At 39.7% G+C, this 15,272-nt stretch overlaps 1 protein-coding gene across 1 annotated transcript in view; it reads right to left on the bottom strand.

Annotated features, from left to right (window-relative positions):
* Positions 1-15,272, bottom strand: part of KCNH7 (potassium voltage-gated channel subfamily H member 7) — a 483,070-nt gene that overhangs the window by 147,137 nt on the left and 320,661 nt on the right. The window contains exon 4 of the mRNA XM_019522712.1: positions 9,005-9,037. Within this exon, the coding sequence (XP_019378257.1) occupies positions 9,005-9,037 (33 nt within the window). The remainder of the gene's footprint in view (positions 1-9,004; positions 9,038-15,272) is intronic.

Here is a 15,272-nt window from a genome sequence, read left to right on the forward strand (position 1 = left end):
CCATCCATCCATCCATCCATCCATCCATCCATCCATCCAATTTTAGGATAGTATTTTGCCAACTGTTACTATAGTAATTTAGGAGTTTGCATGTTAAATCAATGCAAAACCGTTTTCCTAATGGATTTCCTAGAATTAGTGGTACTTCCTCCCCTTTTTGAGGTAAAAAACTGCTCTGCTTGGGGTAGGGCTTTAAATTTTGATTTTATTAAATCAATTTTAATCACTGATATTTCTTGTTAGGATAATTTTTAGTAATTTTTAGCACTTTAGATTTATCTGCCCATGCTTTGACTAATCAAGAGACAGAATAGTGAAATGTTTTGAGATATTTTGTCTTTTAATGATGCGTATGCACAATAGCTGATACAGAGAACATGATGGCACAGCTTAGCTACTGAATTTTTCAAACTTGAAGTGCTATACAGTCAGTATTTAGTTTCTTATTTAATACATTTAAGTCAGATTTCTCTACTCTACTTCATAGGAAATCCCCTGCACATCCAGACATAAACTATATACTAAAATCTCTATTACCCCAAAAGAGACAAAGATGATGTGGACAGCAACTGGAGATTTCATTTTTCAATCTGCAGAACAGGATTCAATAGCAGTGTACCTTGGGAGCTATTTTGAAAGCCTTCTTACTTGGTTCTCCTAACATATTATGTATACTTAAGTAAATTGCCTACAGTTAAAAATTAGTGAAGTACATAAAAATCATTTTATAGCCTTTTTAATGTACATGAAATTGAATTACAAAACAGCTTATAAATCAATTTTGCAAGCTTATTTCACTGAAGGTCAAACAATTACTACATTTTTTTTCATCAATTACATTACACTCCTTTAATATACCATTCATAAGACTTCCTGGCATGAGATATTGTTAAAGGCTTTTTGCTGGCACTCTAGTTGAGTCATATTCATGGTGTTGCAGATGGTCTTTTCTGCTTCGCTAGGTTAATACGACCATGTTCGACTGCATTACTGATTTAGCTGTCTAACTGTAGTTCAGCTGGAAAGAATACACAGTGAGAATTTTGCTCATTGGTAAGACTTTCAGGCATGAAATAGAAAACCCAAATGAGTATCTCTTTGTTATTTCTCTTTCAACTGAAGGAGAGTGTCTCAAAATTAAAGTCCTCATTTCCTGCTTTTTAACTAGACTGTTCTTTAAAATGGGAGTATTGTGGCTCATCTTTAGTATATGGATAATGAGCCATACAGTGTGCTGAATGTTCAGATCCCTTCTGCAGTACTGCAGCTGAAGCTATCAGAAAGCTCATTCACAGTTCATCTGATTTGCATCAGACTTTCTTACTTAGTTCAGTGATACAACATAACATGATGCAATATTCATGGCTCCAGGCTAGAAGTTTCAGTCTATGCAAAAGTGTCAGTGGGAGCTTTTCCAATATCAGAACTATGGGATCAGGTCCCTTCTTTTTTTTGTTTTAGACTGGGCAGTTCCAGTTTTAGACTTACATGCTGACTGAGCTAATTTTACTTATATCACTGAAGAGTTTCAGATGTAGCCAATTACTTCTGACTTTACTGGGAGTATTAGACTGCATTATGCTTGAATGCTTAACATTTGATAAGAATTAAGTTTAGATCACCATGTTGCTCTTAGTGCTAAGTAAAGAGCAATGTGCAGCCATTATATCCCAGGAGCTGACCTGGAAATGAGCTATATGCCAAGTCACAATTCGATTCCTGCTACCCCTTTCCTTACCTACACATTTTCCGCTCACAAGTAACTCTCTAATGGCCTACACTGGTTGCAGATTCATTATTTCTCTATGCTGTTTGCTGAGCTATCCTAGGTTCTGCTTAATGCCTGCCCCTCTTTACTGGATAAATGTGAGATTACACATTATAATTGGATTATATTAAAGACACTCAAAACTTGAACAATCACACATTAAGTGTATTGTTACACATTGTATTTAGCATGTGCTAAGGAATTTCAGGCTGTGTAAAAGTTAGCATGTGTTGTGAGCAAGCACATATTAAAGGTTAATACCCTCTCTAATGTGCACTCCTAGAGGATGGGTGAGCAGGTACGTGACTAGGACCTGCAAATCTGTCAGTGCTTGCCCTGCTTGTTGGCTCTCTATGGAAGTACAGGCTCCAGGATTGGTGTCCCACTAGAACCTAGAGCCCCCTACCCTGCCAGCTTAGACCAGGCCCCAACATTTCTCCAGGCTATTTTGCCTGTCCCCCCAGCCCCACCAGCCCCACTGGCCCAGATCAGGGCACTCATAGCCCCCTGGCCTGGATCAGTCCCTCCTACCTGCTAGTCCCTCCAACCTGCATTGGGGCCCTGATCACTTGCCCCCTCATGGATCCCCAGAATCTGGAGAGTGGTGGTGGCAGTGATGGTGGCATCAGACAGGTGGAGGGGCTATCTGGAGGCGATAGTGTGCTGAGGGGTGATTCAGGGACAGAGAGGTGATCCACGGTGTGGAGGGGAAATCTGGGCATGGCGGGGGGGGGAGGAAGAGGGGGCTTCCTCCCCCAGCCTATGCTAGAAAGCCAGTGAGTGGTACAGATATGAAAGAGATGTGCATCTCCTAGCCATGCCCTGCTTGCCAGCCTTCTAGTGGCAGGTATGAGCAGTGCGTGTTAAGGAGGGTGTTAACCCTTAAAGTGTGACTGCTCACAGCATGTGCTAAATTTAACACAATCTAACATTCCTTAGAGTCAGCATGTGTTAATTGTAATGTGTAATCTCAACCTAAATGGAATATGTGTGGAGAAACAGCATGGGGCATGTTTTTGCCCCAGGCTCAGATCAGTAATATGGAGATGCTAAGCAGAAGAGGAAAAGGGTATCTGGTATACTGTGGCCACACCTATGCATGCACTTATCTGTGGAGTAGGCTAATTAGCTGTGGAGTAAAGCATCACCATGAGATGATATTAGGCCACAGTAAACTAAATAATGCTGTGCTAAAATAGTACTGTCAGCAACAGTGTACATTGGGGTAATTTACTGTGATTAAATGCACATGTAGATGTTGCTGTGGGTGTAAATTACATCTGACTCCTGCCACGTGGCTCTGTACTTTCAGCACCTTTGTGCCCTAGCTCAGGAATTTTCAAACTTTTTTAAGGTACACTTCTGAAGGAGTTGGAGGGGGGAGGGTGGCAGCTGGACACAGAGCAGGGGGGTGGGGAAGGGCTTGCATGTTGTGGTGTGAGGTGGTGGATGGTGGCCACCACTGCCATGTGTGAGCTCCCCTCCACCTTGCATCCAGCCGGCCAGGTGGCACCTGTGTGGACCGCAGAGGGGAGCCACTGCCCTTGCTCCCTCCCCCCCTGCAGCCCTGTTCCTGGGAGGTGGCAGCATGCTGGTGCTCCATCCCCACCCACACATACCCCCTAGCCCCTTTCCAAGTACCCCCAGGGGTACACTTACCCCTGGTTGACAACCCCTCCCCTAGCCAGCCCCGTCACTGCTTAGCAACACTACCCATACCCCAGGGCTTAGTGGCCCTGGCATTAACTCCTCTGCCCTGGCTCAAACTGCCTGGGAGTAATTTACTCAAGCTCAAACTGCTCTGGAATTTATTGCTTCAACTTAATTGCATGTGTAGATGTACCCTGTGAGTCTCTAGAGTAGCCACAAAGGGCAAATGAAGTGCTTGCCTATAGTTTGTTTCATAAGAATTCTGGATATTTCCCTTCAAATATATATTTATTGGAAATAAAGGCACATTATTTTCCATGCTGAGTTTTCTATTTTACCCTTTTCATGGCACCCGATGCAAAAAGCTGGAGCTCAAACCTAAAAGCATGTTCTATATGAATTATAAAATGCCTGATTTTTTCGTGGAACCTACAGGGTGCATCTACATGAGAAGCTATGTCACTGTAGTGATGTGCTATGAACATGTAGCATCGGAGGGCACAAACGGTGATGCCACTGCTATGTTGCCATAGCGACAAGATCCCTCGCTATAGCGCATTGCTATGGTGAAGTAGCTGCTAAAAATAACCATGTGCCTCCAGGACAGTGAAAGTGACTGCAGTTACTGCATCGTCATTTAGTACTTCCTAAAGGGACATTACTTTAGGAAGTACTAAATAAACTAAAGTACTTCCTAAAAGGGCAGTACGTTAGGAACTACGTTTAGGAAGTACTAAATGACAGCGCAGTAACAACTGCCAGCGCAGTAACAACTGTGCCACGGGGGCATGTGTAGATGTGCCTACAGTCACCTGCTGGAGGAGAGTGTCCTTATGGTTTGCAGCACTTACCCCTTGCCCAACAAGCTATCTGTGCTACTCTGGAGCACTGCTTTCTGCCTGACTGCATCCAGTGACTTTTCTGACAATGAGCCATATTAAAAGGTCTCCTAAGTGATCTTTCATGTCCAAACACATTTTGGGAGAGATCCATTGCTCCCTCCAGTGAAAATTGGTTTACATCTTTTGAATCTATGATATTTAAATCCTTTCGGCCATTTCAAGATGGCTTCTTCTATAGTCACAGAGTCAAAAACTCAAATTTTGTGAAACAACATTCTGAAAAAAAAAAGTCCAGATTAACAGTATTACTTTGCTTTCATACATTTGAAAATTCAACTTCAATTTTGGCTCCTTTATTCTGATTTTTTTATATAAACTGAAAAATATTTTGAAACAAAAACAATTTTGCAATGAATAATTACTACTTTTCTTTTTTTCAGGCTAAAATGTTGAAATGGCACACTGTTTTATTAATGAAAAATGCCCTGTAGTTTATAGATGATATTTTTTTCAATGTGTAAAATTTTGTAAAAAAAAAATGTTTTTTTAAAAAGTTTTATTCCAGTAGAAAACTATTGCAATGAGCATTTTTCAGGTAGCTCCAGTTAAAACTTTTGTTCTACTTCTCATAGATAGTTTCAGGTATGTACATTTTTGTTTGAAAATGAAACACTACAGCAAAAAACAGATCTGACTAAAGGTTTCCTAGGTAACTTCATGCACCTAGGTGACAAGAAATTTCTGAGCCAATATTTCATGAGAGTTCTGTATCAATAGAAGAAATTGGCATCTGGCCTGTGAATTGCCTGAAATTTTTTTAATATAATAATTGCTTAATCTATAAATCCCTTAAATTGTCTAGGGATAAAAATGCTTATTTATGTTGATGACATCTTCATTGTAACAGAGTTAGAAAAGTGCCTCAGGCCATTTTTGTGGCAGCTTTGCTCCTTTCATTTATTTTGGTCTCTCTAGTTTAGATACCTTATGAAGATGATTTCTGGCAGCTCAGAAAACACCTGTGAGTTTCTTTTTGACTATTTGGGCAAGCCTAATGTGGTATGTCATTCTAGTCTTTCTCATTCTTCTGGATTTACCTTTTCAGAATTCCTAGATGGATAACTCCAAGGAACTAGATGGGTTCTGGTATGCAACAAGAATAATATCCTCTTTCTATCAGGTCATAGTAGTGTGATATCATACATGATAAACTAATGTAAGTTACAGTTACCATATTTCCAGTTCCAAAAAAGAGGACATCTGCCGCATGTGTGGTGGGGAGGGAGCGGGGGGAGGGTTATATGACTGTGAGGAGCACTGATATGTCAGTGCCCAGGCCCTGCATATTCCATTGCCCCTTGCTCCCAAGCTGAAGCCCCTCCAGCTCTGCTGCTGCCTGTCACTCCTAACCTGGGGACCCTTGGCCCTACCGGTGCCCCCCACTCCCAACCCACAGTACCCTGCCCCCCTGGTCCATGCTGGTGCCTCTCACTCCCAACCCACAGCCCCTCTATCCCTGATGGTGCTCTTCACTACTGCCCCACAGCTCCTTGCCCCACATTCTAGACCCACAGTCTCCATGTCCTTCACTTGCAGGTCACAGCCCTCTGTTCCCTCCATCTCCTGGCTGCCCCTCTCCCCCCTGCAATCTTTTTCCCTCAGTTGGCTGCTGCCTACAACCCACTCCCCTCCGCAAGTTGCAATCCCACACCCCAGGGTGACCAGATACTGCTGCAAGTGAAAAAGGCAGGTACTAGGACCCTGGGGTACCTCCTCTGCAGTGGCAGAGAAGCTAAACTGAACTTGGTAGGTGCTAGGACCCTGCAGACATCTCCTCTGCTGCCAGCTGGCCACCCAGTTCCCAGCTGCAGCAGAAGCACCTGGGCAGCTTCTTCTCCCAGTGTCTTTAGGCACCCCCCACCCCCTCCCTCCCACATACACACAGCTCAGCTGACCAAAATCCCAGACATTTGATCAGATTTTTAAAAAATGCCTGGACAGAGATCAGAGGGTCAAAAAAGTGGACATGTCTGGGAAAACCCGGATGTATGGTAACCCTAGTGTAGGTGGATCAGAGTACGTGGCTGATTAATCATAACATTTGCGATGGTATGTAAGAGTAAAGAATACAGCCTGACTGGCTCCCACACATCCACATTAACTGACTCTTTGTAAGTGAGGTATAGATAGGATTCCAAGACTTCGTAATAACTAGTACCCTGTCTAAGGGTTTAGACAGAAGTGCAGCTCCCTGCTGTAACTGAGAATGCTTTGCAGGAAGTATTCAAAGTTACAACAATCCCCTGGAACAAACTGAAGTTCACTTTTGGTTTGTTGTGGTGGCTGGGAATCTAGCTGCTGGCTGCAACCTACAGCCAGTTTCCCCAGCAACAGCCTTTCCTCCCTGTGAGGCTGCCAAGTTTTCAGAATGGGAGGGGGAGAATGGAGGAAAGGAAGCTCATTCTAGGGGTTTCTCTGACCAGTGTTGGAGAGTGGGTTGGGTGAATTGAAGCCTCTGCACCTTGGAGGGGAGGGGGCTCCAATACACCTGCTACACCCTCCAGCCAGGACTGAAAGCCCCCTAGGCCTAACTCTCTCTGCTCCCTTTCCCCACTCCCACTCTGATAACAGCTTGAGGCTGGCAGGCAGCGCAGACAGAAGTTACAGAAGATGCTTTGTTTTGAAATCCCCTCATGCAATAAGACTTCAGATTTTCACCAGATCAGCCATTTTTGATGATGCCTGCAGCCATTAACTTGTGTTTGGTCACGGTTATAAACCACTTCCTATGGCCAGATTCCCTAAAGTAAGATTTGGTCACCAGCTTTCAGTCAAATAACACTAATTCTTTTGCGGTTGCAAGAACACAGAAGAATGGATAAAGCTAAATTCTCCATTCCCTAGAGAGGTCCAGAGGCTCTGCATCTGTTTCCTATTTCTGGTATGTCAAAAAGGGATGTTGAAAATAACAAATGGCTAACAGTTGCCTGACAAACATCTCTGACCACCGATCCTCCAGCCCATAGATTCATTCAGCAATGAAGCTGTTCTCAGGTTTCCCCCAAAGGGCATTAGGAGCAGAGGAAGAATTCCTTAATGAAGGATTTTCTAATGATTGTCAGGAGCTCATTCCAGGATGCAGGCTATCAGAAATGCATGTGAGTTGCCCTAGAAATTTTGTGAGGTTGAATCAATACAAACTCAATCAAACCACAAATCTAACCAAAATCAAGAAACCCGCATCAAATTCCTCAAGCTTAACTACTGTTAAAGGGGTTTTTATTCTGTGGATCAAATGGGACTCATAACCCAGAGGAAACAATTTCTTTTCAGGGAGTCCTAAGTAGTGAGTAGTTGGCTAAAGGAGCAGCAGATGTTTAAATGTGCTGTATGCAATGATTAAAACAAAGCTATTGCCATAGCATCTGCCTTCCCTGGAATCACCTAAAAATAGGTAAGCAAGCCATACCTTTAAAAACTCCACTTGTGTCATGTGTCAGCTTTATCTCCATGACCCCCACATGCCATTTAAATAGCTCAGTGAAAAAGAATGTATCTTTTATTCCCAAGGGAAAATATTGCTTTTCTCTGTATTCTTTCATTGTCAGAAATTAAGTTAAAAATGAAAACATTCATTTATAAATTGCTATTCAATGAAACAAAATGTCAAACATCACAATTAATGTTAAGTACTCAGAATTATTGAGCAAACACTTTTTATTGTAATAATAGTTTTGAAATTTGAGAGAAAGAATTGATGCTATTTTTCATCTCCAGTCTGCATTACCATTACCTAGATAGCCAGACTTTATGTTGCATTGTTTCTGTCTATGCAGCCAGCAAGTGAAGGTCTGAAGCTGGCTTCTTTATTAAGCTATGTTTCAGAAGCTAATTTATATATCTGTACAGATGTCTGCCATATGGTTTATTTCATCCTTTGGTAGATAATTTCTATGTTTTCATATCCAAGCAAATGAGCTGAAAAACATTTACATTCTCTTTTGTATCAGCTTGAACTCAGCTTTAGTAGTTTAAGTGTTAGACCTATAGGCCATTTATGCACATACATTTTGGTACCACGATGCACCAGAGATCCTTTGCTTCAGAGCAGACTCAGTTAATCCAGTCTGCTCCACATGCGAGCTGACGTGCACTGCGCAGCATTGCATGCAGTTGTATAAATGGTGAAATGCACATCAGTGCACAGAAAATGGCAGTGGTATGCTTTTGAACTAAAGCACCTTCGATGTGTTTTAGTTCAAAAGCATGCTGCTGCCATTTTCTCAGTGCTGTCACACATTTTGCCACTTATAGAACTGTATGTGTCACAGCGCTGGGTGCTTTTCAAAGTGCCCAGTGCTGTGGCACTTACATGTGTGAAAATGCCCATAGTTCTTACTGGCCACATCTACACACTTACTGTGCAGTAGGATGTTACTACTGCATAGTAGTGTTGCCAGGCACGACCATGATGTGATGCTACTGTGTAGTAGTAATGAGCTACTGTGCAATAAGGATCACTAGGCAACCGTGATGGGATGCTAGTGTGCAGTAACACTGGTTACTGTGCAGTCATTTAGTACCTGGTTGTGCAAGCAACTTGTGTAGACATGGCCACAGAAATGAAAATTCAGAGGGTTTGTTAAGTGTTGACTTGCCCTCTTGGAAGATAATATAAAACTTAATAAGAGTTTGCAATCAAAGGAAAAAACCACGAGTAAAAGGATTTTATATAGAAATTTACCTGAAGAAGAGCCACTTGAAAGGTTGTTACCATCTGAAACACAATTAAACTAGATTTACAGACAGCATTAAGTTTTAATACAAGTTAAGAAAATAAGCATTAAAATGTGTGTACTCAACAAGAATTTCAGTTTTCTACACATTGTATAAGAAAATAAAAGAGGTTAAAATACTGTTCTAAAAGTACACTCTCTTTCCTACTTACAAAATTACATTGTTAAATTTGTTGTACAAATAAAGGTCTATTTCCCTTTACAAGTATTAAAATCAATAAAATATCTTTACTGGAGCAACTGAAATTAGCCTTAAGGAGGAGTTAATTATGATTGTTTAATGACTTTTATAAAGCACTTTAAGATCAAAACTTTATGTGCTATTTAAATGTAAATGATGACATATTAAAGAGAGGAGAGCTTTGTTAACAAAAAGTAGAATGATTTGTTTGGCAATTCTTTGTGGTAAGGGACCTGGCCTTGGCTGCTTGACATTTATTTACAGTGTAATCTTGGAAATGTCATGTATTGCCTTTGTAAGGGGTAACTTCATCTGTAAAAGGGAAGAATATGCTTGCTTATGTACGCCTATTGTGCTCTACAGAGATCTTTGGAGTGTCCAAGAGATGATCCCTAACTTGTGTGTGTATAACACATAACAGATAAGGAAACAAGTATACAAATATAGATATGAAATATAAGAGGCAGTAGTTGTAATATCCTTTGTTGATATTCAGTGATCTGGGACCACATAACAATAAATAATAAAACACACCCATTTTGGATCAATATCTAAGATACAAAATCTTCCCTAATCCACTTAAGTTAGGATATTTCTATCATCTCATATAATTCTCTTAGCCTACTCTGACAAGTTAGCTTTATGTTTTCAATATATCTTTTTTTTCAAGTATGAAACTCAGATTTGCCATTTTGTAAATGACACTGGCATTTGAAATATTCCAGGCTATTGCTTGGTATTACAATAATTAGATTATGAGTTTGTGAGAGAGTCATTCCATCAGTGGCCTGTCTGCTTCTCCAGTTACTGCCTTGTGGTTTTTTGGGGTTTTTTTGTGGTGTTGCTCCTTATAACCTGATACGACTTTCTTTAATGAGTTTGCAAAATTACTACCTTGTCTTTCAGTTCACCTCTCAGAATTAACAGCCACTGTTACACATACCCAGTACACTCCATAAAGATAATGACGAGACAGGGGGCTTGTTAAAAATAATTATCACTTATTAAAAGAAAAATATTGTGCAGTCCATTTAGGTAGCTAGTCTACAGTCACCACGTGTTCTTGTTCTTATCCATGACTTCTTCCCTCTATTGAGTATTACACTCATCTGTTACATCCTGCCCTTGTTTTTGTATAATCTCCCGAAGGCACAGGTTGAATTTTTATAGAATGTTTGTATGGCAAAATGGGGATCTGTCCTAATTGGGGATTCATGACGATACTGTAATATAAACAGCTAATTACAATGGCTAAAATTTCAGAATGCTTCAGTTCTAACCTGAGCCTGAGCAGTGACTCCCTTGTATTAAAGGAAATTATATGTCCTTTTAAAAACCCAAAGAACATTTTTATTCATTTTAATGCTATCTCTCCTATCCCTAAGCTTCTCTTTATGTTCTATATTTATTTGACTCAGATTACAAATTCCTTGAGAAGAAACCCTGCCTTTTTTAAAAAGTGTAGTTTGATATGTAGCAATCACACTAAGACAATAGTAACAGCAATAATAGTTCACATAGCACCACCCATTGTAAACTACATTACAATTAGGAGAAGTTGAAACACCATTTGATAAGATGTTTAGTAAGCGTTTAAAAAAGGTAAGCTCCCCTAAAAAAAAGAAATAATAAAAATTTAAAACCATGGAAGTTTTTTTAATGTAGCAAAATACACCAACTTCAGTATTTCTTTGTAACTGCTTTCACATTCAAGCAGACTAGAAACCAATCTGTAAAAGTGCATCTTTCAAATAGAAGAATTTGCCATTTTGTTCATAAGACTTAAATCTTGCAACCCTCTAAGAGCTCTGATGGAGCTTTGTCTGACTAACAAATGTTGGACTTGGGCTCCCTTTATTCCTTCCAGTTCTCCCAAAGTGTATCTCAATTCTTTTTTATTATGTCATATTCAAAACCTATTGTAAAAATATTGGTGGTAAATGTTAGTTGCAAGGAATAGTGCAATATGTCATTAAATTAAACTAAATAAGATACTTTCAAAATGTTTGTTTCTTTCTCAGTGTAATACACTGTTGCTGTTATAGAACTATTTCTTCTATCATTTAGTGATAGGCCTTCCTTGCTTTCAGTTTCTCTCTATCTTGCTCCATCTTGGAGCATAAACTTTCTGTATTGCAAATCCTTGGCTCCCAAAGCAGGAGATTTCAGGAGGGAGTAGGCTGTTGGAATTGTAAAGGTTTGCTTCATGAAGTAGAAAGTAGGATATTTTTCTCTTTTCTTCTCTTTCTCTCTCTCTTTCTCTTTGTTTTAGTGATGTCTGATATAAAAAAAAATTAAGAGCAGTAATAGTTCAGTATAACTAAATTTTTACACTGTGACCTCACTGCTTGGAACAACCATGATCTGGAGGTTGCAGGGCTTGAGAAGGATCCCAAAGTAGAGCACTGGATGGCTTTAATCATCTTATTGCATATATATGCATCTCAGTGCCCCAAAATGGCCTACTTTGAGAAGAAAAGTTATAGCTGTATTCTCCATATCACAGTCAGTATCTTTGGATGTCTGGCTTCCTGTCAGTTTGAAATGGCTGTATATTTTCTCTATGCCCATTCTGTGTCATAACTTATTTAGAAATTTTACTTTTGTCAGTAGCCTCAGGAACTTCATGTCTCAGAGGTGAAGAATGAAATGAAAAGCCAGGACTGGGGGATTATTTGTGTCACGATCCCCTGAAAATCTTGTAAAAATCCTTCCCTTGTCAGTTCGGCTGGCAAGCGGTAAGGTAGGAGGTGCATGATGGATAATGAAATATACTCAGAATAGTCCCGGCCACCTAAATTTCCTTTTGGCAATAAATGGCTCTTAAGCTTTGTTTAGTTATAAAAGTCAGGCTGGTTTAACTTACATTGTTTTTTACTCTGACCTTATGAAATGAGCACAGCATTCTGCTTTAGACACTCTTTAGTTGGTATTTAGAGTGGTTTACTTTATCTTAAACCTATCTAAATGCAATAGACAAACTACATTGACTTAATCAAGAATATACTGTTTTAAGACTGCCACATGGGCTTCTAGCCAAACTTCTTTAAAAACACTTTTCTTGTTAACCTAGTCCAACTTTGTGTGCAGACAAACCCATAGAAAGCCCTTCCGTCCTCTGATGCAGTGAATCCAATAGGAAGAGAATTCTTGTTCCCTAGTGTCAACCCTCCTGCCAACAATCCTACTGAACTATTTTGCCTGGGAATGAAATGTTTATAGAAGCTTCCCAATCTCCTAGATATGACAGACATTTTTGGGCATAGATTTAATTACCTCGACGACTTTCAACCAAATATTACTAACTTCTCATCAGATTAGGCGGAGACAACTCTGCAAGGCCAGCTCTAGCTTTTATAATAAAATGAATATCACTAACAATACTTTTGACTAGTATAGCTCAGCATTATTGAATTTAGCACCTTAAAGTGCTTTACCTGTTTTAATCTATTTCACAGATGGAGGAGCTGAGGAGCAGAATAGCTATTATGTGTCTTCCTCCATGTGACTACAATGGTCAATGCCTGGAATGATGATAACACACTGGGGCTAGGTAAAGACATTCAAAAAGCTCAAGGCAGAATTGATTTAAGTTACCTGGCTTTCTGTAATAGTTTATATTGGCAGTGAACAGAACATTCGCCCTTTGGTTGAGGGGATGGGTGGGAAATCTTAGACCCGGTTCTGCTGTTCTTAAACCAATCTACGTGTGCTGAACTTCTGTTTTCTATGGGTATAGACCAGTTTTGTGTGCTGAACTTCTGTTCTGTTACAGGTTTACACCAGTTTCTGATCACTTATATGGGTAAAAGTTTAATGTTTGTACCTGGCCCTTAAGTTAGCTAAAGAAAAGAAACAGAAAGAGAGAAGCTTCCTGGCTAGAATAAACTTTTAAAATAAGACTAGGTAAAAATAGTTCTATATCTAGAAACCAGCTTGCATGAAAGTTAGAAAAAGAACAAATGACCTAGACACAAAATCAGTTTCTGCAACCTTGAATCTAAATTGGTATTTCAAAAGAGAAGAGCCCCCAGCAGAAGAAGAGAACTATACCTAATTGTTCAATAGATGTCTGGAGTAGAGGAGATACATTCACCTCTGAGGGTATAAAGTACGTTGTTTAGTAATTATTCAGACCTGAGGAGCTGACAGTTAAAGCATCTGATTGTCTTAGTTGATTTTAAGTTTAAGAAGGAAACACAGTACATCTTAAACTCTTGTACCAAGGGTTATATGGAAGTTTATATGGAACAGAGGCTGCGTTTGATTTATTAGTTTAAGGAGATGACCTGAAAAAAAGTATTGAAATAGACAAGAGTGGAGAATGTCCCTTTTGTGAATGAGTGGAAATTATGTACTGGTCTGGGGCATCTACAGTAGTTTCCAAAATTCAGCTGGCCCACAGTGTAAGCAATAGTCAGTCTACCTAGGGGCACTTGGGAGAAGTATGTACAGGGAAAAAATAAGGAAGTGGGGCAGGGGATTTAAATTGAAAGGAACTATTCACTCTAATTTTGTTGCTAGTATCCTTATTTTTCATACTGGTTAACTGTCATAGGTGCTTTTTTTTTTCTTTTCTGCATCAGTGGTCAGAGCTATGCCTTTGCAAACATATACCATATGCCTTTGTGGGCAATCCAGTTCAAACTTGGGTATGTCATCTAACTCCATTTCACCTATCTGATTACTATTATGCACTGTTTTTGTCAGGCCTCAATCAGAGATCAGGGTCCCATTGTGTTAGTCACTATACAACCACATAACAAAGACAGCATCCTTTCTCCAAGAAACTTGCCATATCAGTTTAAGACAGTTACCAATGTGCCTCCATTACCCTTTTATTTTTTTTATTTATTGGATACACCACTGGCTCAATCCTGCAACGTGGCAAATGTACATAGTAGAATTTTAATAGGAATTGAATATCCTGAGCACTTTCCAGAACTAGTTTCCAGTCTTTTCTGTCAGGTCTTAATAATCCCATCAGAGAATGAGTGACAGCCTAGATTAGTTGCCCTATTTTCTGTGATCTGGTGAATAACTGTGTTTCTTTTGTTTCTACCTTCTTGTAACGAGACTTAGTTATCTTTAGTTGTTTGTGTACCTTAAATATATTTTAATAAAAGAAAACTATTAAGGAACTCTGAGAAGAAACCTTTTGCGATTTCTTTAGTAGATATTAATCCAATCTAAAATATTTTATCTTTAGTCATACTTTGTAACTATTTTGGGTGCCTGCCTTACATAGCTGTATTGTACTTGTTACGGGGCTGGTTTTCTCTTCCTTCTTTAAATTAGTATTTTCAGTAGTAGGATTTTGCTTCCATCCTTTTTCTCCCAACCACTGTCCCACTAATGTGTATTCCCTGTGTATTCCCATGAAAAGAAGTCTTCTGTCTGTACCTCATGCTAAATCAGGTATGCAGATACAAATTAAATACCTTCTTTTCACAAAGTTTGCTGTTCACTTTTCTCATGCTAGTGCCATGGCTGAACTTTAAATAAGGTATTTGTACAGAAAAATGATCTACCACTACAACTAATAGAAGCAGTCTTTGTATATCCCAAAATTAAGCCAATATTATTTATCATAGTCCTATTTCATTATCCAGTTGATAAGTCCTTAGTTCTCTTTCATCCTTCTTATTTAGTTTTTCTCACTCTTCATATTCTTTTCTCCCTATCCTTTGGTTTTCTGAATCTGTCTCCCTGTCTCTTCTAAATGTTAAGATTTCAATTTTTCCTTTATTCAACTCTGCTCATGCACCTGCTCCCATTCACCACATCCTGAATCCATCTCTGGCTGGTTTGTGCTGTTTCAACTTGGCTTCTCTCCTGAGAATTGTCTCTATCAAAGAGACATTCTTGAGTAGTGTAGCAATTCCCACATCAACCTTACAGACTTGTCTATACAGCAAGTGATTAAGGGAAGGTAGGTCACCTCTGGGGCTTCATTATGTTCTGGTGATCCATACTTACCAGTGTGGCCTCTGAGGGTGTCTTTACACATGCTCCAGCATTGGGGGGGGGGGGGG

Source organism: Gavialis gangeticus, unplaced genomic scaffold, assembly GCF_001723915.1.
Source record: "Gavialis gangeticus isolate Ggan-Ray unplaced genomic scaffold, GavGan_comp1, whole genome shotgun sequence".
Classification (NCBI taxonomy): domain Eukaryota; kingdom Metazoa; phylum Chordata; order Crocodylia; family Gavialidae; genus Gavialis; species Gavialis gangeticus.